Below are 21,841 nucleotides of genomic sequence, written 5' to 3' on the forward strand. Positions count from 1 at the left end.
TCTGGTTTCCCCCTGGCCTGTATGGAGGCTCAGCTTGATACTCCCTCTCCCGGCAAGCCTAGGAGAGATTTTATGCGAATTCCCGCTGTCTGGGGGGTGAGCTGAATGACACCGACCTGTTTTGATGTCGCACTCTGAAGGAGAGTGGCGGTGTATCCTTCAGCTTTCCCAGATGCTGGCCGCTGACTGCCTCGGCGGGGTGTCCGCTGTGGGGGATGGCTGTACCGCTTCCTTCCCCTTCTGAGAACCCGTGCTCAGCCCAAGGGTCCGTGTGGGCTTGGCTGGTGGGATTCCACCTAATGGCCTTCCCTAACCTCCCTGCTTGCCAATTAATGGCTTCACTGAGGCGCCACGCCTTCTGTAGCCGCAGGGCAGGCCACGCGAATCAGTTGGCCTGGCTCTCCGGGCCCTGCTGCAGGCTGCTGGGATCCCTGGCACTCTATCACTTTGATTTTTTCTGCTTGCCCCTCCCCCAGCGCTGGCTAGCCAGGTTTCCTTTTGGCTGCTACTGGGAGGAGGGGTTGGAGGTCAGGTGTCTCTGGTTTCCCCCTGGCCTGTATGGAGGCTCAGCTTGATACTCCCTCTCCCGGCAAGCCTAGGAGAGATTTTATGCGAATTCCCGCTGTCTGGGGGGTGAGCTGAATGACACCGACCTGTTTTGATGTCACACTCTGAAGGAGAGTGGCGGTGTATCCTTCAGCTTTCCCGGATGCTGGCCGCTGACTGCCTCGGCGGGGTGTCCGCTGTGGGGGATGGGACTGTACCGCTTCCTTCCCCTTCTGAGAACCCGTGCTCGGCCCAAGGGTCCGTGTGGGCTTGGCTGGTGGGATTCCACCTAATGGCCTTCCCTAACCTCCCTGCTTGCCAATTAATGGCTTCACTGAGGCGCCACGCCTTCTGTAGCCGCAGGGCAGGCCACGCGAATCAGTTGGCCTGGCTCTCCGGGCCCTGCTGCAGGCTGCTGGGATCCCTGGCACTCTATCACTTTGATTTTTTCTGCTTGCCCCTCCCCCAGCGCTGGCTAGCCAGGTTTCCTTTTGGCTGCTACTGGGAGGAGGGGTTGGAGGTCAGGTGTCTCTGGTTTCCCCCTGGCCTGTATGGAGGTTCAGCTTGATACTCCCTCTCCCGGCAAGCCTAGGAGAGATTTTATGCGAATTCCCGCTGTCTGGGGGGTGAGCTGAATGACACCGACCTGTTTTGATGTCGCACTCTGAAGGAGAGTGGCGGTGTATCCTTCAGCTTTCCCGGATGCTGGCCGCTGACTGCCTCGGCGGGGTGTCCGCTGTGGGGGATGGGACTGTACCGCTTCCTTCCCCTTCTGAGAACCCGTGCTCGGCCCAAGGGTCCGTGTGGGCTTGGCTGGTGGGATTCCACCTAATGGCCTTCCCTAACCTCCCTGCTTGCCAATTAATGGCTTCACTGAGGCGCCACGCCTTCTGTAGCCGCAGGGCAGGCCACGCGAATCAGTTGGCCTGGCTCTCTGGGCCCTGCTGCAGGCTGCTGGGATCCCTGGCACTCTATCACTTTGATTTTTTCTGCTTGCCCCTCCCCCAGCGCTGGCTAGCCAGGTTTCCTTTTGGCTGCTACTGGGAGGAGGGGTTGGAGGTCAGGTGTCTCTGGTTTCCCCCTGGCCTGTATGGAGGCTCAGCTTGATACTCCCTCTCCCGGCAAGCCTAGGAGAGATTTTATGCGAATTCCCGCTGTCTGGGGGGTGAGCTGAATGACACCGACCTGTTTTGATGTCACACTCTGAAGGAGAGTGGCGGTGTATCCTTCAGCTTTCCCGGATGCTGGCCGCTGACTGCCTCGGCGGGGTGTCCGCTGTGGGGGATGGGACTGTACCGCTTCCTTCCCCTTCTGAGAACCCGTGCTCGGCCCAAGGGTCCGTGTGGGCTTGGCTGGTGGGATTCCACCTAATGGCCTTCCCTAACCTCCCTGCTTGCCAATTAATGGCTTCACTGAGGCGCCACGCCTTCTGTAGCCGCAGGGCAGGCCACGCGAATCAGTTGGCCTGGCTCTCCGTGCCCTGCTGCAGGCTGCTGGGATCCCTGGCACTCTATCACTTTGATTTTTTCTGCTTGCCCCTCCCCCAGCGCTGGCTAGCCAGGTTTCCTTTTGGCTGCTACTGGGAGGAGGGGTTGGAGGTCAGGTGTCTCTGGTTTCCCCCTGGCCTGTATGGAGGCTCAGCTTGATACTCCCTCTCCCGGCAAGCCTAGGAGAGATTTTATGCGAATTCCCACTGTCTGGGGGGTGAGCTGAATGACACCGACCTGTTTTGATGTCGCACTCTGAAGGAGAGTGGCGGTGTATCCTTCAGCTTTCCCGGATGCTGGCCGCTGACTCTAGTGAATTAATTCTTAGAGCGTTGGAGAACTTAAAAGCAACTTGCTATTGTTAACAAAGAATGACAGATGTGGAGATAATTTTGAATCGTGTTAATGCTATGAGAAACAAATGAGCTCCTGTTGACATAATACCTGATTTAAATAATGAATTACAGTGTATTAAGTTTCAATGCCCTTGCTGAAAAGCTCATATCTAAGAGCAAGATGTGTTCTTATGCGTGTGATACCATAATAATCCTAAGAGTTTGTTTTTGTCTTTCATTAAAGAATATCAGTTTCTTTGGATTATTTGATCAGATTCCTAAGGCTAAAACTAGTAGACTTGAAAGATCTTTATAGATCAATATGATTAAACCAACATACATCCCATGATAGCAAAATAGTGTAACTGTATCTGCTAGAATATGTGTCCTTTTTAATATTTGGTTGACTTTTGCTATTAAAAATGACAATAAACTTTTATTTTGAAATAAAATATATCCACATTTTCAATAATGCAGATCAAGTAGCATTAGAGTAGACAAAAATAACCTGTGCTTTTTTTCTCACTTCCCCATTGGCCCTGCATTGTGCAAGTGGTCTCTCTCTTGTTCCACAGGGCATTCTTCTGATGAGTTAGCACTGGAGTCAGGCAAAGGCTGACTTTTTTTGTTGTTGTTGACCAGTTCTGATTCACCATTCCATGATTTGAAATAACCCATTGTATTGCATGGAACTCCCAAGTATTCTGGATGTTCCCCTTCATCTGCTTTTCCTCTCCATGGTAGGAAATTATACCACATGGTAGGAATAGAGAGGTTTGGAGAAGGGAAGAGGGGCCAAGTTAAACTCTTGCTATACATTGAAGAATAAAAGAATTTTCATTTTTGGAGTGACTTCTTTGTGCTAGGAAATTTCCACAGATGCTTTAAAATCTTCACATTATGCTATAAAGTAGAAACTTGTTATTCTCCATGTTATAGAGGCAGAAACCGAGGCTCACAGAGACAGTATGATTTATCCAAGTTTTCAGAATTAGCTGTGACTAAGGGAGATCAGAAGAAGAAAGGGACCAAGGGGTGGGAGGTAGGTAGGGAGGAGGGAAATGCTAGGGAGTGAAATAGACTAAATCGTATTGCTATTATTGTGTGTATGTATGACTAGGTAATAGTAAATGCCATCAGTATGTGCAACTATAATGCACCAATAAAAATGTGGAAGAAAACAAATATAAATATCATATCTTTCCCATGTAGTAAATGTGGGCCTCACGGAGGAACTTATAGCAGATGTCAGTGCTTCACCCTTACACCCTTTATTTCATATTCTCCTACTGCCTAACTGTTCCTAAAGACCTTTTCTAAAACTAGAAGAGAGAATATATATATATATATATATATATATATATATATATATAATATACATATATATATAAAGTTATAATAAATAAATAATATAATAAATATCATTTTTCTAAAAAATTAGCAGGTGAAGTAGAGTCTAAACCTAAATCTGTCTAACTTCTAATCTACCACATTAGTCTAAATTAGTAAACTAGGGGCTGATGGACTCTACCTAGCTCAAGGACATGGTGATTTTTTTGGCCAGCACTGAGATATGGTCTCCCCAGTGAGCCATTTTTACTTTTATACCCTGTCATATACATGATACTTGCTTTCCTTCTCTGATCCCTGGAAACATTAGAGTGTGAGGTCTCTATCCTTGGTATAATGGGGTGACCATGCTCTTTGAGGCCAGACAGTCAAGCATTTAATCTGGATTCAGAAAATTATTAACAGTGGATGCTTTGGAAAAATCTTTAAGCCTGTTTCCTCCACACTGAGAATAACTAAATCTAGGTGAGAGAGCTATTATAAAGATTAAAAGTGGGCTAAGGTATAGAATGATTGCCTGGCACACACAGGCCCTGGGTTTGGTCCCCTGAACTACACAAATAATAACAATAAATTTTAAAAAGATTAAAAGGAAATACCTGCAAAAAGATTGGTATTCTGTATAAATATTGGTGCCCTCTATGATCCCCCTTACAACATTTTCTTTTGTGAAAGCAGCCCTTTGAAAAAGTTACACATTTTAGCTCCTAAGTCTCTGCCTCTAGAAAAGAGTTGATTGAAGCTTCAGTCTCAGTTGCTATCTTAAGAGGATGTTAACTAGAATTCTTCCTGCCTCTATTTCTACTGAGGTGTATGTAGAATTGAAAGATACCAAATTCCATAAGGAGGGTAGATTACTCCTTATATTTCTGTATAATTTATAACAGAAAATTTTAGTAACTACTTTCATGATTGTTGTCTCTCAACCATATCAAAAATATGAAAGGAGAGTTATAACAGAAAGAGGTGGAAACTGATTTCCAAATATTTTATTGTGGCCATTTTAAAAGTCTTTATTCTTCACTATCTCCCTTGCCTGAGTTGAATGAGGGTTGATTTATATAGGGCCTTTTGGAGAGATAGATATATATGTTGCCACAGCTGTTAGTAGGGGTATGGGCTCTATTACCTGGGTCTGATTCTTGGGAATATAGAGGACAAAAGGCTGACAGATTGTTTGGGGGACCTGCCACAACCACATTGGTTTACACTTCTCAAGCTCATTCAGGGCAAAGGTCTATGAATGTTTCCCATGTAGTAAATGAGGCCCACATGGAGGAACTTATAGCAGATGTCAGTGCTTCACCCTTACCCCCTTTATTTCATGTTATCCTACTGCCTAACTGTTCCTAAGGACTTTTTCTAAACTAGAGGAGACCACTGTGCCTGTGGGGAAGTAGGCCAGAAATCAGGAATTCACTTCTCCTTGGTATGGTTTTATACCTAGATTGATGAGACATATGTGATTGAGATACATTTATATGCCTCAATACCATAGCTCCCTTGATTCTAAATTAAGATAATCTCAAGGCATGTATTTGGCATCATTTCCCAAAGGCTACCTGTGAGATCAACTCTAGTTGTAGCTGGCTTAGTAAAACACCATTGACTAACTTTTTCCTTCCCTGTATCACTTCCTCCCTCTACTGATGTTCAATACAACTTCCAAATAAACAATTTCATTTACATTTTTACCTCAAAGTTTGATTCTGGGAGAACCCAATCTAAGAGAGTTAGCACTAGAAGAGGTATAAAGAAAAATACCCTGATGATGCGATTTTGGAATCTATCAACCCGGTGACAAAAGAGCTCCATTGGAGCTGCGGTTGTGGTTCAGCAGTAGAGTGCTCACCTAGAATGTGCAAGGCACTGGATTCAATCCTCAGCACCACATAAAAATAAATAAATAAAATAAAAGTATTGTGTCCAACTACAACTAAAAAAAAAAAGTTAAAAAAATAGCGCCAATGTGGTGGTGACAAGTGAAGTCGTGAAAATCCCTGGCATGTTGAGTATCACAAGTATAAATGAATACTCTCATCTGTGATGATTTGAATTATATATAGGTTTATGCACTATTTCTCATATTTCATAAACATATGACAATAGTATTTATTAAAACCATAGAACTGATAGTTGCTAATTGTCATAGTTAGACTGAAAGAAGACAGTGATGGCATGAATTCAGCTAACAATCAAATCAGGGCTCAGTGTGAAACCCAAAAGACCTCTAATACAGTGTTTAAAGAGAACATATTCCCTGTCAACAGAGGGCAGATCTAGCTGAAAATAAGATCTGGGATCTGAGTATGAGAGAGAGAGAGAATGACAAAAAATCTTAATTCTCAGCTCTGGAAATTGTCTTAAGCAAAAAATAAGAGACTCTATTCTTTGATGGGGAGTGTGGTCCTGAGATTTGAGATGGAAGTATTTGGAGCAGATATGTTTGATAATCTTGAACTTGCAGATTTTTCTGAACTGTTAGGCCTCTGGAAATGGTTCATATCCTATTATTATAAGATGGCAGGTTCTTCTTGCCTAGAAGATAGCTCACCTAAGGCAGACTTCTCATAAGATGATTCTTATCTTCTTTAAGATTTACTTCTATAACTCTCATAGATTCTAGGACAATAACTAGTCCAAAACTCAACTTAGACTCCTGGAAAAATACTTTCATTATTCCATGAAAAAAAAAGATCTTTAACAAAAGAGCTACAAAATCTGATTAATATTTTTTGGCAAAATCAGGGAGGACACACCTAAAAGTGTGAGAGTTCTAGCCATTGATGAAGAATATAAGCCTGGGCAGAGAGAACTTTGGAACGGCATTCTCCCATGACCTCTACTTAATATATTAGGAAGGACTGCTGGCTTTGATTCTGATGTGTTGCTGGGAGTTCCTGGAAGCTTGGAAAGTGATGGCCTACAGTAATTGAGAGAAAGTGGGTGTATAAATACCTGCTGCCTTTCATCTTAAGGGAGGTATTTCTTAAGTGGGTATCAAATGTTCATTTTGAGAGTTTTCTCTTAGGACTACGTAGCAAGAAGCTGAAAGAAATTCAAATTCCTAGTGACAACTGAGTCAAAGTTTGAATGTACACAGATTAAGGAGGGAATCCCCATCTTGAGTCAACCTAAACCTCTATTAGGCCTCAGGGAGTGAAACCACCTTAGGACAGAACCAGTCTTAATAAGATTTTCTCATCCCTTTGCCATTTCTGTCTCTCCTTTGCTTTGACTTCAGAAATTTAAGAATCTATCTAGCAATGTCTGGATGGGTGGTGGAGGAAAAAGAAAATATAACCCAGAGAAATAGAGAAGGAATCAAATATTATTTCTATTCATGCTTTAGGTTTTCTGTCTAAAATCAGCCCAAGTGGTGAGGAAGCAGAATAATTTTTTGAATTTTTATAAGTGTCTTAGACTAGACATTTTAATTATTTAATTGATATTTATGCTTTAAGAGGATGAAGACCTGCTTCTTACTAAAAGTTGACTGAAAAATCATCATACTTATCTATTTTTCATCTAGCAGCTGAGAAATATTTCTATACAATTACCTAAGGATACAGAGAAACCAATAAGTTCTACTTTATTATATCAAATGTGACTGTTCAACATGCTATTTCTACGTTATTGCTACCTTTGTCTTCCTCGGAAACACCCTGGCTTTATTTGCTGTATGTCCGGTTGTACAGGAAAGGTAGCATGTTGACCTGGAAGAAAATAGGCTGTTCCAGGTGTTTCTTTCCTGGTCACCCATATTTTGTGATTGATATCTCCTGAGATGCTTTAAAGTCATATCATGTATAAAATAATATAAAGACAATTGGGGGAAAAAAAGAGAAAGAAAACTGTCAGAGATAAAAGTTTCAAAACCAGGGGGCCATTTGACTTTTTCCTTTGGATCTAAAATGAATATAACAATATTTGATTCATAAGGAAAAAAACCAACAGGAGGAAGTAACTTGGTCACTCACTATCACTGTGTTCCATCACAATCTTCCACAGCATTGTGTGATGTGTTACAACCAACAAATCAGTGATCCAAACCTTGTGTTTCTCTCCTGCTATACACTCTTGTGTTATGAGAGTTCCAAAGCTACTCTCATATCCAGCAAGATCACCTCTTTCTTTGCATGAACTATATTGGCATTATTTGTTCTTCCATGAATCCTACCAATTGAATCCTGGGCCTAACATTTTTTTGCTTTTGTTTCTGGTTTATTTCTTAAAAAATGTCTCATGTACTCTTTCCACATCAGAGTCTCTCTTGATTGCATTCAACAACTTGTAGAAAATAGTAAATGAAATTGCCATAATATGTGTAGAGCTGAAGTTTCTCATATCTTCCTTTGGACTACTGTTTTCTAACTACATAGAGACGAGTTGTAAGTTGAGGTCAGTGGTTCTCAACTTGGATTGATTGTGTGATCCGCTTCCCATAACATTTGTCAATGTCTAGAAATATTTGGGCTAGCAAAACTGGTGAGCATGCTACTGGCATCTAGTGTGGGTAAAGGCCAGAGATGCTCCTAAACATCTGTATCTATTTCCTATTGCTTGCTGTGTAACAAACTACCACACACTTAGCAGCTTAATAAACACCTATTTATTACCTCACAGTTCTGTAGGTCAGAAGTCTGACAGAATGGAGGAAATGAGACTCATCCAGGTTCTCTGCTGAGAGTCTCACAGAACCAAAATCTAGGAGTCAGCCAGACTAGGCTCTTACTGGAGACTGGGGAAGAATCCATTTCAGCATTACTCAAGTTTTTGGTAGAATTCAATTCCTTGAAGTTGTAAAAACTGAATACCCTATTTCCATAGGCTGTCTCCCTTTCTAAAGACACCCACAATGGTTTGCTCAAGTCAAAAACGGCATGTTGAATCCCCACATGCTTTGAATCTCTGACTTCCTCTTTTGTGGCTAGCAAGAGAAAAATTTTTTGTCAAGGGCTCATCTGATTGGATGAATCCTATCTGGATAATATCCATATTTTTCAGTTAACTGTTTGGGACATTAATTACATCTAAAAAATTCTCTTCACAGCAGTACCTAGATTAGTTTTTTACTGAATAACCATTGGATTTAACCTTGGGCTATGATCTTTAGAAATCCGCTTACCGTAATAATCTATAATGCACAAGATGGCCTCTTAAAACAAATAATTATTTGGCCCAAAATGCCAATAATGCCTGGACTAGGCATATCTTTTTGTATTTGGTAGATGTATTTTCAATTTATCTTTTTCATGAAAATCAGATTCATAGCCTACAGCATTTGAAAGAAGCATATGCCATGAGGTTTCTGATCATGGTCCAGAACTCATTATCTAAGAGCTGTTGGTCACAAAGATCTTACCAATTATATGACATTTCATGATCCATCTATCTTCATCCATCTGCCCCTCTAAATTCACATCTATCGTTCAACTTATGTTTTTCTTCCTTGACATAAACAATGTATTTCAATAATTAAATATTAAATAATTAAAAATGTTAGGGAAAGAGATTCTTTGGATTTGGCCAGAAAATTAGAACATGATTATGTGTGTAACTAGAATGCACACTGTTGATTGTAGAGACTTTTGCTTGGTCACTGGTATAGCAAGCACATAGCATAATTTGTGGCACACAGTAGGCACACAATGAATATTTGTTCAATGAATAAATTTCCAAGTCAAGGGATAATGTAACACGAAAAAACTTGACTTCTTTTGCACAAATACCCATATTTTTTTATTGGTTGTTCAAAACATTACAAAGTTCATGACATATCATCTTTCATACATTTGATTCAAGTGAGTTATGAACTCCCATTTTTACCCCAAATACAAATTGCAGAATCACATCAGTTACACATTCACATTTTTACATAATGCCATATTAGTGACTGTTGTATTCTGTTGCCTTTCCTATCCCCTACTATCCCCCTCCCCTCCCCTCCCATATTTAATTGGGTCTGAGGTTTGATTAGATATGTTTTTGAGATGAGATGAAAATATTTGGAGTAATTTGATTTTAACTTGAAAGATATTTAAAGGTGTATTATCTTTCTGTATTTTTTAAAATTAAGATGCTACCTCAGTTGAATTCCCACTTCAGTAAGAAATCTCTATTATACTTATGATGAGTCTAGTTTGCCTTGAGCCCTTCCAGATGTCATAATGGGAGGTGGCTACTTTAAAAGAGTAATTTGCAAAGTTTTTTTGCCTATATACTTAGAGAATTTTGGAAAATAGTAGAGTTCATGGAAAGCTTTAAAATCATAAACCTCATAGTTGCAAATGATGTGCTTTCTGGTATATTCTATATGCTGTATATATTTTAAATATATTTTGTTAGATTCTTGGATTGATAAATCTAGTTCATTTAATTTACATAGTATAATCTTCCATACTATTTATTAAGCAAATCTAGTTCAAATTATCAATCCAAATAAACAAACCAGGATTAATTTTTAAAAAGAAAATGTCTACATTTACTCTTTAATTTAACCAGAACACTTTCATCCCTGTGACAACAGTCTAACTTTCAAATTCTAAAATAAATCAGTAGATAGACAGATAACACAACATTAAAATGAGTTTGTCCCCTAAATGAAATACAGTGCTAGTCCACCAATGTTTCTTAGAAATGATTATTTTGCTTTGTTGTCATTTTCTTTAGGAGTTATACATCCTCAAGGTGTTTCTTTATTTAGTTCCTCAAAGATTTTATAGTCTGAGTTTTGCCTTATTATAAGATTGAGAATTGGTGACATGTATGTTTTTCTTTTGTGAAATAGGAGATATAAACAGAGAGGAAACAAAGGATAATTTTTCACCTCAGATAGATGTATATTTTGAGGAAGAGAACACATCGAGGTAGAGAATTTGGAGAATAAATACACATAAATAAATAAATAAATAAATAAATAAATAAATACACATAGCCATATTCCCCTGGAAAAGTTTAAACATATCCTCAAGGATATGCTTCTCCCAGTTTGAAGACTGTTACATGGTTAGGAAGGACTTTCTACTTAAAATTAATGAATTGATATATGCTTCTTGCTCTAGGTCTACTCCACTGTCTTTCAGTTCTATCTGGAGTACCTAGAACAGGATAAATTCATCTTCCATTGATGAAACCCTAAACATCAGAAGATGCTATGATGAACTGCATCTCTAGGGTTGACATTCTGACTTCAGTGATTATTCATTACCTTGCTTTTAGTTCCTTCACCCTACTAGTCATCTTCACATAAAGGATACTAAATCTGCCAAAATTTTCTAAATTTTGTTGTCCAAATAATACAATGTTTCTATTGACAAAGATAAAGTGTCAATCTTAGTGACATTCTTTGTAATGTAAAAATGTACTACATATTGAATGCTTGCTAGATGTTCAGTAATTAAAATAGTGCCACAAAGATTCTATAATTATTTTTACTGTCATCATCATCACCATTTAACTAGAGAAAATTCAAGATCTTCATTCAGAGTCTCACTTATTCATTAGTGACTGGTGGACACAGCAGTTGATTTAACAGTAATATTACAACATTTGGCATATCTCTGTGGGTATACAGGCACCCAGAGCAGATGGGATAATAAGTTTAGGCAAAATGTCAGAATCAGCTGCACATTCTCTGGAAGAGTTCTTGTAAATCTATGAGGACCTGGAATGTGTAGTGCTATACGTGGTCCATAATGAGCTGCCAAAGTGACCTGGCATAGTGCAGTGGTTTCCAAACTAGACTTTGTTCAGTCCAAGGGAGTTAGTGGAGGTCCTATACCTTGATACTACAGAGAGAGGGGAACCTAAGTAATGGAGTCTTCCTATTTTCCTTCCTCTACTTGAAACAAACATCTCTGCCTTTTTCTAGCATTACTTAGTTCCCCAATCAGAAACAGACAGACATCCATATAAAATAAAAACGAAACTAGAGTTGAGACACACACATACAAACAGAGAGAGAGAGAGAGAGAGAGAGAGAGAGAGAGAGAGAGAGAGAGAGACCTAGGCATGAACAGAATACTAACTTTGGAATCAGTTTCTCTGGATTTGATTCTAGTAATAGAATTATTAATATACTTATTATTTGGAGACTCAGGCATTGTCTTTAAACATCCCAAATATTAATTTCCTTGTACATAGTGATACACACAAAGATTTTTGTTGAACAAACAAGCAAACGAATGAATCAATGCATAATTTTATATTTTGGTAAAAATAACCTTGTAATGTTGTAGTGAGGATCAAGGCTAATATAGAAAGAGTTTAATACAGCTTGTCACATAGTGGTTTGCAAATAATGATAATAACTATTTTGTTGTTATGGATTCAGTGCTTCTTTAATTGATGTACAAGTGCCTACGTGATACTTCTCACTAGGCTAGACAGAGATCCTTGCTAAACTTAGGAGCAAGTTTTATATGCAGCTGAATATTTGGAACATGCCAAAGTCCAGAGAATCTGTTTCACAAGGGAGAATTCTGGGAATCTCAGAAGCTTCTTGATTTTCCACTCTTTTAAAAAATTTGTTATATGTTCTTTTTAGATATACATGACATTGGGTTGTATTTGGCATATTATACATACATGGAATATAACTTATTCTAATTAGAATCCTATTCTTGTGGTTCTACATGATGTAGAGTAACCCTGGTCATGTACTCAAATACAAGGCTAGGAAAGTAAGGTCCAATTAATTCTACTGTCCTTCCTATTCCTCTCTCCCTTCCTTTTCCTTCATTCTCCTTTGTCTAATCCATTGGACTTATATTATTTCCTTCCCTACCCGCTCTTGTTGTGGGTTAGCATTCACATATCAGAAAAAAAATATTCAGCCTTTGTTTTGGGGGACTGGTTTATTTAACTTAGCACTATATTCTCCAGTTCCATCCATTTACTGGCAAATGCTATAATTTCATTCTTCGTTATGGCTGAGTAATACTCTATTGTGTATATATTCCACAGTTTATTTATCTATTCACCTGTTGGTTTTCCACTCTGAAGGAGTCTGGCTTGGGTAGTTTAATCACTAAAATAATAGTAAGCTATTGTTTAGAAGAAGCTTTGCCGTTGGGCCAAGTGTACCAAAAACATATGGCAACTGAGCAGGATCAAAATTCTGTAGCCCACGAGGTGTTTATATTTGCCCTTGCTATTCCTTAGACTTGACTCATGTTATCCAGTGACATTGAAGTCTATGTATTTAGCACATTTGTCCTTTGCATAAGAATAAATTATCTATCTACAAGCTTTTTTTTCTGAAAGAGAAGAGGGGGGAATTTGTTGGGCTTTCGACTTGAAAATTTATGTTTTTCATCTACCTAAATCATTTTCAGTTAAATACCGTTGTCTTGTGTATCAGATTCATTCTGCTGTAGAATGTTAAGTTCCCTAGGGTAAGACCTTGTCTTTTCATAAGTTATGTAAAATGGCACAGACACTTTTAGCATTCCTGGTGTAACAGGCCATTCTCATTTGTAATAAAAGAATAAGAACCCTGGCAGCTACATGACATATTTGCCATAAGAATCCCATCACATATGTATGATGATCCCATCGTAACATATTTTAAAGGTATGTTTCCCTCTAGGAAAACTGAATAATATCTCCAAATCTAGAAAACAGACCAGTGAGAGTTAATTCTAATTATATAAAGAGTTTTTGCTTTACAAGACAACTTTCTTTTTTTTTCCCCTCTACTAAAGAGTCTCTTTAAATAGCCAGATCTCTTTTTGGAGTATTCAAAATTGGATTTGCTTTACAAAACGTTGATTAGATTCAACTTTTCAGGAGCAATGACAGTGTGCAAAAATGGGACATTGCCTGTCAGATGTCAATGGCAAAATCTCACTTAGTGATCACAGTGAAACAAACAGGAAAAAAAAAAAAGACTCACCATTCCCCGGGCCCACCAGGTTATAATGCCCAAATGTGGAAAATAGCTTTTATAGGCGTCAGATGCCCTCATTCCAGGAAGGATGGCTATGCTAGCTAGCACTGGGGTCATTGACCATTGGTAACAGCTTGACTTTGGCAGCCAAGGGCATCAATATGAGGTCTGAAGCAATTATACATTATTCATATACAGCATGTACTGAATTCTTAGCTTAAACAGAAATACTTTTTATTGAGACAATTAGGAAGGTAAAGCTGATCACTTTTTTTTTTTTTTCATTGCTGGGAATAGAATCCAGGGCCTCATAAATACTAAGAAAGCACTCCAACACTGAGCTACTCCCCCAGCCCTGATGACTTTTGTTAAAAAATGAAAACAGTGTTTTGGGGAGATATATTTTTCTTCTTTCACATATAAGTTATGAGAAAAAGAGGAAAAAAAAGAATTTGGAGTAGGACTAGGTAGGAACACAAGGTCTGAAGGAAGGATCCTCTCATATTAGAAAATTTTCACCCATGTCAGACCCCCTCTTTTTAAGCACAATAAATACAAGCAGATAAGTAAGCATTAGTCATTAATGCTAGCTCTCATTTCTGATACATAGCAGGAAATATCAATGTATACTGCCTTGTTCAATTTTTCAAGTAAGTACTATACAGGCACTTTGTTAGACTCAAAGACAGAAAGAAAACAAGACAAGGAGAGAATAAATACATGCCATTTAATAAGGCATCTGATTGCCTTCAAAGATCATACAATGTCTTTAGGCAATGTTCCCAACTAGCTTTTCCAATAAAAACAAACAAAACAAGCTCCATTTCAAAGATAGCAAATATAACTAAATACACCATTTACGTTTTATTTCAAGGGTGCTAACTCCTTGAAAAGGGTCACTAGTCTTGGACAAAATTTAGGCAAGCTGCTGAGAACCCCTCTAGAAGTTCTGTCCATTTTGCTGAAAGACTATTTATACTTTTACAGCAAATGCATCAAACACTTGAACAAAAATTAGGGTCAATGGGGTTGGGGTTGTGGCTCAGTGGTAGTGCACTTGTCTTGCATGCGTGGGGCACTGGGTTCAATCCTCAACACCACATAAATAAATAAAATAAAGATATTGTGCCTATCTACAACTTAAAAATGTCAGAAAAAATTAGGGTCAGTGAGGGAGTATTTGATGAGAGGTAAGACACTCAGAATTTTCATAGGGTATTAATTTCTGCAGTCCTCTGAATAACTTCATCCCCTTGCCTCATAAAGCTGTGTATGCTTCTCATGAATGTGTACAGTGTCCGAATAGACCTGGTGTTTAATATACTGAATTGGTCTTGTACCTGAAGATGAAAGTGTAAAGGAGGACAAGGATGGGAAGATCATGAATTGGATGGAATGAAAGATAAGCTGGAGACTGGTGGAGAAGAAAATAGTTAATTTGGATTGTTTGATTCATGTTTAGGTTTATATTTCAGTTTTTGCCACACTTGCATTGACAAACATCCCTGCCATCTCTCTAATGCATGCAGTTTATGTTCAGAACCAGGGGCAGCACAGACAAGAAGTGTGGGCAAGAACGACCCTAATCTGTCACCGGATAGAAAAATCTGATTTGTGCCCCTCAGAGAGAAGGTTCTCTAGGGTGCAATAAAGTAAACATAAAATAAATTAAAATAAAACAAAATAAATGTATTCTTGGGACTATCTGGGGAAAGAGTTGAGGATGAAGAATACGACAGCTGAAGAACCAAAGCGTCAACCTTTCCTAGGCAAGGGAGTGCGGGAGGTGGGTTGCTGGCAGGGTGGGGGTGGGGTTACCTCTGGTAGCCCCTGGGCAGAAAAGCAGGGAACTGGGAACATATGGGGCGGAGACTCTTTATGCCAGGGTAAAGTATTGGGGTATAAGGGTGGGTGGGGGCCTGAGGGGTGGTTTAGAGCCCTGGCGGTGACTGCCTGACGTCACCGGACTCTCTGGCAATAGGCTGGGAGCTGAGCTCCCTGAAGCAGCGGCGAAGGCGGCGGCAGCGGCATCACGGCTCGGTCTCTGGCCCCTTCACTCTGCGCTTTCTGAAGCCGCCACTGCAGCCGCGCAGCGGGGGCTCCCTCCCAATAGCCAGCTGGTGGCTCCAGGTAAGAGACACTGGGCGGCTGAAGACTGGGGATGACCGGGCGGCCCGGCGGTTGGGTGCGAGCGGGGAAGAGGACAGCTCCCGCGGCCTGCGCAGGCACCCCTGCCTATAGCTTTGACCCCTACTCCTGCCCCGGCCGGGGCTTGCGCGTCGCCTGGGTGCTCCGCAGTGCAACAGTTTGCAGCTGCCTCTAGGGAGCTTCAAGGAGGCTGTGTTACGTGCTGCGGCTCTACCCTCTACCTGGCTTGGTCCCCAGGAACAATCTCGGGGCCCACGGACTGGGTCTGGGAAGACCAGAGAGAAGGTCCGTTTTCCAAACTTTGCAGGAGGGAACCCTCCCCATTCCAGTTCCAGCTCCTCTAGAAAGAAGCTGAATACTGTCAAGTGTGTGTGTGTGTGTGTGTGTGTGTGTGTGTGTGTGGTGGGTTGCAGGGAGATGGGAAGGAAGGGGGCGTTTGCGGAGATGTGTTTCAGCGGAGAAAGGTGCTTCAGCTGCTCCCCCCTCCTTTTTTTTTGGTAGGTGGGTACTTGGGGGCGGGGGTGCCAGGGAAGAAGGTTGGAGAAAGAACTGGGCACGATTCTGGCATTAACCACCGCTGTGGATATAGGCTGAGCGAGATACGATGCCAGGGGTGCCCCCTTGGGAATGGGACCTTAGGGATCTAACACTGTCTGAGGACGAAGAGTGGGGGGGGGGGGGCGGAGGGAGGACCGCATACCGCGAACCCACCCAGTGGTCCGGAGTGGGTGCTGGAGAGGGTAGGATCCAGGCGAACATGTCCACAAAGAAGAGGGCGCAGGGAAGAAGAGAGACAATGCTTTGGGAAGTAGGAAACGCCATCTGAGGCGACTGCTGTCAGTTGCAATTAGAAAGTTGTGGAGGGCGCAGGGAGACTGCCTTATCTGCTGAGTAATCTGCACCTCGGTCCTGCTGGCTTGTACACCTTCCCAGAGATCGGAGGAGCAAGCCGGCTGGCAACTGGCTGCTCTGGAGTGCTGCTAGGAGTGGTAGGGTTGGGGTCTGCGGGTTACGGAGTAGACCAACAGCGCCCAATTAAGGCAGCGTGTCCAGAGGGCCGCTTTGCGGTGGTGGCTGATCCTTCTCTTTCTCCGCACTCCCTTTGGCAGCCTCTGGGACCCTAACTAAGCCTGTTCTCTTTGCAGCCCGGTGCCTCAGCGAAGGAAAAGGGCGAGTGGAGACACGTTCAAGGCGGGACCGGAGAGGATTTCCCCGGCGCCGCTCACTCACTGGTCGGCTTGCTTGCCATCAGTCGCTCCCTCAGTCCTTGGTCCGTGTGCGCACTCCCTCGGGCACCAGGGAGTAGTTTTGGGTGGTGTGGGCTCATTCCTCTTCTCGGCTGGTGGGAACAGAGTGTCGAAGAGAGGAAGCTTGGTGGGCCTGGCCCCTCCCAGCCCAGCGCCGATGAGTGCCCGGGCTCCAAAGGAGTTGAGGCTGGCGCTGCCGCCGTGTCTCCTCAACCGGACTTTTGCTTCCCCCAACGCTAGCGGCAGCGGCAACACAGGTGCCCGCGGCCCGGGTGCAGGCGGCGGCGGCAGTGGTACCTGCATCACGCAGGTGGGACAGCAGCTCTTCCAGTCATTCTCCTCCACGCTGGTGCTGATTGTCCTGGTCACTCTCATCTTTTGCCTCATCGTGCTGTCCCTGTCCACCTTCCACATCCACAAGCGTAGGATGAAGAAGCGGAAGATGCAGAGGGCTCAGGAGGAATACGAGAGGGATCATTGCAGCGGCAACCGCGGTGGAGGGGGGCTGTCCCGGGCAGGTAGTCAGGCCCAAAACCATGGAAAAGAAAACAGGCTGGAGAGGCAGTCCCGGGACTCTGCCTTCTGCGCCCCCTCCAACTTCTCCGGTTCCTCCTCCTCTTCATCCCCTGGTCTTCCAAGCCAGGGTCCCTGTGCTCCTCCGCCTCCACCGCCAGCCCCCAGTCCACAAGGAGCACACGCAGCCTCCTCCTGTTTGGACACAGCTGGCGAGGGCCTTTTGCAGACGGTGGTACTGTCCTGATTGTGTAGCCCCTCTCCTCACCCCTTTCTCGTTTCCACCATCTTTACCATCCTTGCTTTTTCTCCCCCCTTCCTTCCTTTTCCATTTTCCTGTACCCCTTCTTTCCTCTTCCTTCTTTCCCTGCCCTCCCTTTTACTATGTTTCTCCTCCGCCGAGGCACTGTGCGGTATTTGTAAATATTGGGCGAGGAAAGTCTCGGAAGAAGAAATAACGCTGATAAATCTTTATTAATATTTACAGTTATTATTATTATATTACTAACAACACAATCCAAGCGCATGACAAATCACATACTTTCTCATTGTCAATGAAAGATGCATCTTCCCTCTCCACTCCGTGTCCCCCTCAATAAGGAGGAGAAACCGCACAAGCTACCAAATACATAAAAGGCATTGCCACCAGGAGCAAAGGGAGGGGAGGGGGCCGGTAATGTTGTATATAGCTGTCAAGTTAAAGGTTTAGTTACCTTTCTTCCCCTTCACCCCCCCCCCCAGCTTTCACTTTTCCTTTAGCTTTTCTCCACTCCCCTTTTCTCACCCTAAGCTGGGCTCAGGCAATAGTATATTATTTTTTTAAAAAGTCTACATTTAGCACCAAGACTACAACGAGGCCACAGAGAAAGTCCCAGAAAAACGTTTTAGGACAGGTAACCCTCTCCAGTCAGCCATCTTCTCATTCTTTGGCTAACCATTGCCTTTTCCAGGACAGAACATTTAATTTACTTTTAGAAATGTCTCTCGCTGGCCGAGCATAAGTACATTGCAATCTTTAAGTGAGTTAAAAACAAAAAACAAAAGATCTGCTTTAGATCTGTGCCCCACCACACTTGTACACCTTTGACTTGTGGCATTTTCAGGAGTCAGAGGATAGGGAGCTGTCCGTCCAGGTCTGGTGCTGAAATCGCCTCACCATAATGGTTACTTCCTCTGATTGAGCAGGCGGAGGAGGGGCTGTTTTGGAAAGTGATTGTACTGGCTTTTGGTTGGCTTCTTTCTTCTTTTTCTACAATCGGGTTAGCGTGTACTATTAATTTTCTTATTATTAAATGTTGCATAAGTTCCTCTCTTTTTTTTTGTAAAAAGAAAAAGTATTTGGTGATGTGCAGTACTGAAAGTGCAGTATCTAACCAACCAGAATGTTTGTTTTATTTTTAGAGCAAGTGCACCTTTGTTATATATTTACTATATTGGTACCAAATACAGAAAAAAACTATAGTTCTGTACTATGTCCTCCAAACTGTATATTCTTGTTCTTACTTTCCAGCTGTTGATATAATGGTTACCACTGGATGAGGAATTCAGTGGGACAGGCCTGGCTTCTGCTGTTTCCAGAAGTGTTCTTTTGTACCTTACTCTGTAGTAGACTGTTATAAAAATATGACACATGTTTCCCTTTTTCTTTTGTGAATAACAGAAACAACCACAGAAACAGAAAACAAATAATGGATGTGCAGGAATGCCATCTATTAAAACATGGTTAATATATAAACAGTGCCTGTAGTTCTCGCTGCATGCAGTTACCACCTGGAGGCAGTGGTGTGTGTGCTTGCTTGTACTGTGTGTGTTTGGGGGTAAGACTGGTGGGGATGTTGGGCAATTTGAATGACAGGACATGCAAATTTCAAGAGAAGTTAAATCAATACATACTTATAGGATAAAAAATGTTTACAGCTCATTTGTTAAAAATTTGTGCCTGCATCTGAGAAACAGCAAAGGAGGGACTCTCCTCTTTCTGAATCTGACTTAGCTAACTTTACTTTATCAGGAAAAAATATTGAATAGAAAAGAAAGTTGAAGAAGATAAATATTTTTTTCCCTCTCCTAATGCCAGACAAGCCCATCTGTGTTAGAAATGGAGTCTGGCTGTGGTTATATGCCACTTTGTTTCCCTTCAGTGGATGATAGAAGGGGCCATAAGCATATTACAATCTTAATTATATGCAGTGGCATCTCTTCCTGGAAACTAATTCTTTGATGGTTATTCAAATATTTGGAAAATGTACAAATGAGAATGATCTACAAAAAGCTTCACCAAAAATATCATTACTATCCTGCTGGATGAAAGGCAACAGTGCCCCTAAGTGTATTCCTCTCCCAAGTAACTAGTTGTTCTAGATTTTATGTCTTGATTCTAGGCATATATGATCTTACCAAGAGAAAAAATATTACCTTTGATGTTTTTGGTCATCTCCTGAATTGCCCAAACTCAATCTGCATCTTTTACAAAAATAATTTCATAAGCTTAATTTAAAGCACCCATTATTCCCTCAAGTCCTTTCCTGAGGCACACAAGATCATCATTTAAGCATGACATATTGGAAATATTAGGAAGATCAGGTCTCATCTTTGAATACAATGTATTACACAATGAACCAGATCCTCTCTAGTGCCTTAGTCACTTCTTAGTAATAGTTAAAAGAATGCATTAACACTCTCAGGCCACTAGGGAATCTGTTAGTGCATCAGAGCTCTACATTGTACACCAGAATGACTAAGGCACTGTGAAGAAGATAGTCCATTAATTTTTGTAGCTCACCCTCATCCAGCTGTAGTTCTTTAATACCTTATTACAGAAAGACTTTTGGACTTGAAATTGGAATAGAATCAGGAACCCAGAAGGGAGCTTCCTCATTTCCAATGAGCTATACTAAAGTGTATGAATATTACTTTCTTCCCTTTATTTGGTGCACTTTTTACAGTGAATAATTTCCCATTTTATTAAAGCAATAAGATATTCTGTTATGAACAGTTCTAGATGATGATTCCATTTCCTTGGTGCTGAAGCTACTCATGTGTTCTGGCCTTATGAATCATAGTGCATTTAAGGCATGCAATAATAATCCTCTTTAAAGGAGCAGACTGTACACCCTGGGGGGGTAATGTCCTATATAAATTTTTTCCCAAAGGAATAAGGGGATCAAGAGAAATAAAATAATCATATTTATTGTTAAAATATCTTTATACCTCTAAACATGGGAAAATATCTGCAATATGCTTTTATTGTGCACCTTTAAATATGCCTTTCTCCATTAATTGACTATGGTTTGATACTCTTAATAGTATCCTGTGTAAAGATGATGCAGTCTGGTGATAGTCAAATTTTGTACTGAGTTTAATATGTTCAGAACCCTAAACTTCTGGTGGTGTCACATGATATAGTATGGGATAGAAAGAGAATTATATGAAATTCTAGTAAGTCAGTCCCCATACAAATTATTACAATAAGCACATATTCAAGCAATTTGTATTGACCTGTTCAAAAGCATTGCTTCTTATAAAGCTCAATTGACAGTCCCAGGAGTTTGGGAGGCTACCAATAGGGCATTTTAGGATTCACTTATATAAAACAAAAGGTAATTTGGAAATAGTTACAGTTATTTTAAGTGTTTATTTACTGATGTCCCGTCATACTAATTGCTTCAACCCCTATAGCTACAGCTCGACTTCTGCACTTGCTATTCAGTATTAATAAGGTGGCATGCTTGATTCTTATTGTTTTTAAAATGAGAAAATTGGAGAAAGAATGCCATTATGTCAACTGTATGGAACTCTGAATCTTAAAGACATAGATGGATATAATCTTTAGAATTTATATACACCCATAGATATGTATTTATATATGCATACATTTTGTACAAATTTACAATGGACTTTTGTATTCTCTTTTCTGTCATTACAAGAATGAGATGGAAACCAAATAGTTGTTCCATCCTCTTATCCAGAGAGGATACTGAGAAGTCAGGTATATGCATGCACTTATTTCTCTGGAGTCGAATCTGAAAGACTTTCTCTTTATTTAATGAAAGGGAAGAGTCTTGATTGGCTCAGGAAATTGGTAATTAGATAAGCTTCCTTTCCTATGTTAGTGACTCAAATGTAGCAATGATAATGAAGGTATGACCATATCAATGCAGTGCAACTATCTAGGTGGAATGCAGAATTATCCAGAAGAGGCTTACAGCCATCTAGACCACAAATCTGGATTGTGGTTTGATTTTTCCTTTTCAACCTAAATGTTGTATGAAATATAACTTACATAAGCATAACTAAAGGTAAAGTAAAAATATGACAATTATT

General features: G+C 41.1%; 1 protein-coding gene across 1 annotated transcript; it reads left to right on the plus strand.

Moving 5' to 3' along the window:
- The first annotated feature begins 17,162 nt into the window (after positions 1–17,162).
- Positions 17,163–18,022, plus strand: C4H11orf87 (chromosome 4 C11orf87 homolog). Its single transcript, XM_077798194.1, has one exon. It carries the CDS (start codon positions 17,163–17,165, stop codon positions 17,763–17,765), a length of 603 nt encoding a protein of 200 aa, XP_077654320.1. The 3' UTR covers positions 17,766–18,022.
- The last annotated feature ends 3,819 nt before the right edge of the window (positions 18,023–21,841 follow it).

The sequence above is a fragment of the Urocitellus parryii genome, chromosome 4, assembly GCF_045843805.1.
Source record: "Urocitellus parryii isolate mUroPar1 chromosome 4, mUroPar1.hap1, whole genome shotgun sequence".
NCBI classification, from domain to species: Eukaryota; Metazoa; Chordata; class Mammalia; order Rodentia; family Sciuridae; genus Urocitellus; species Urocitellus parryii.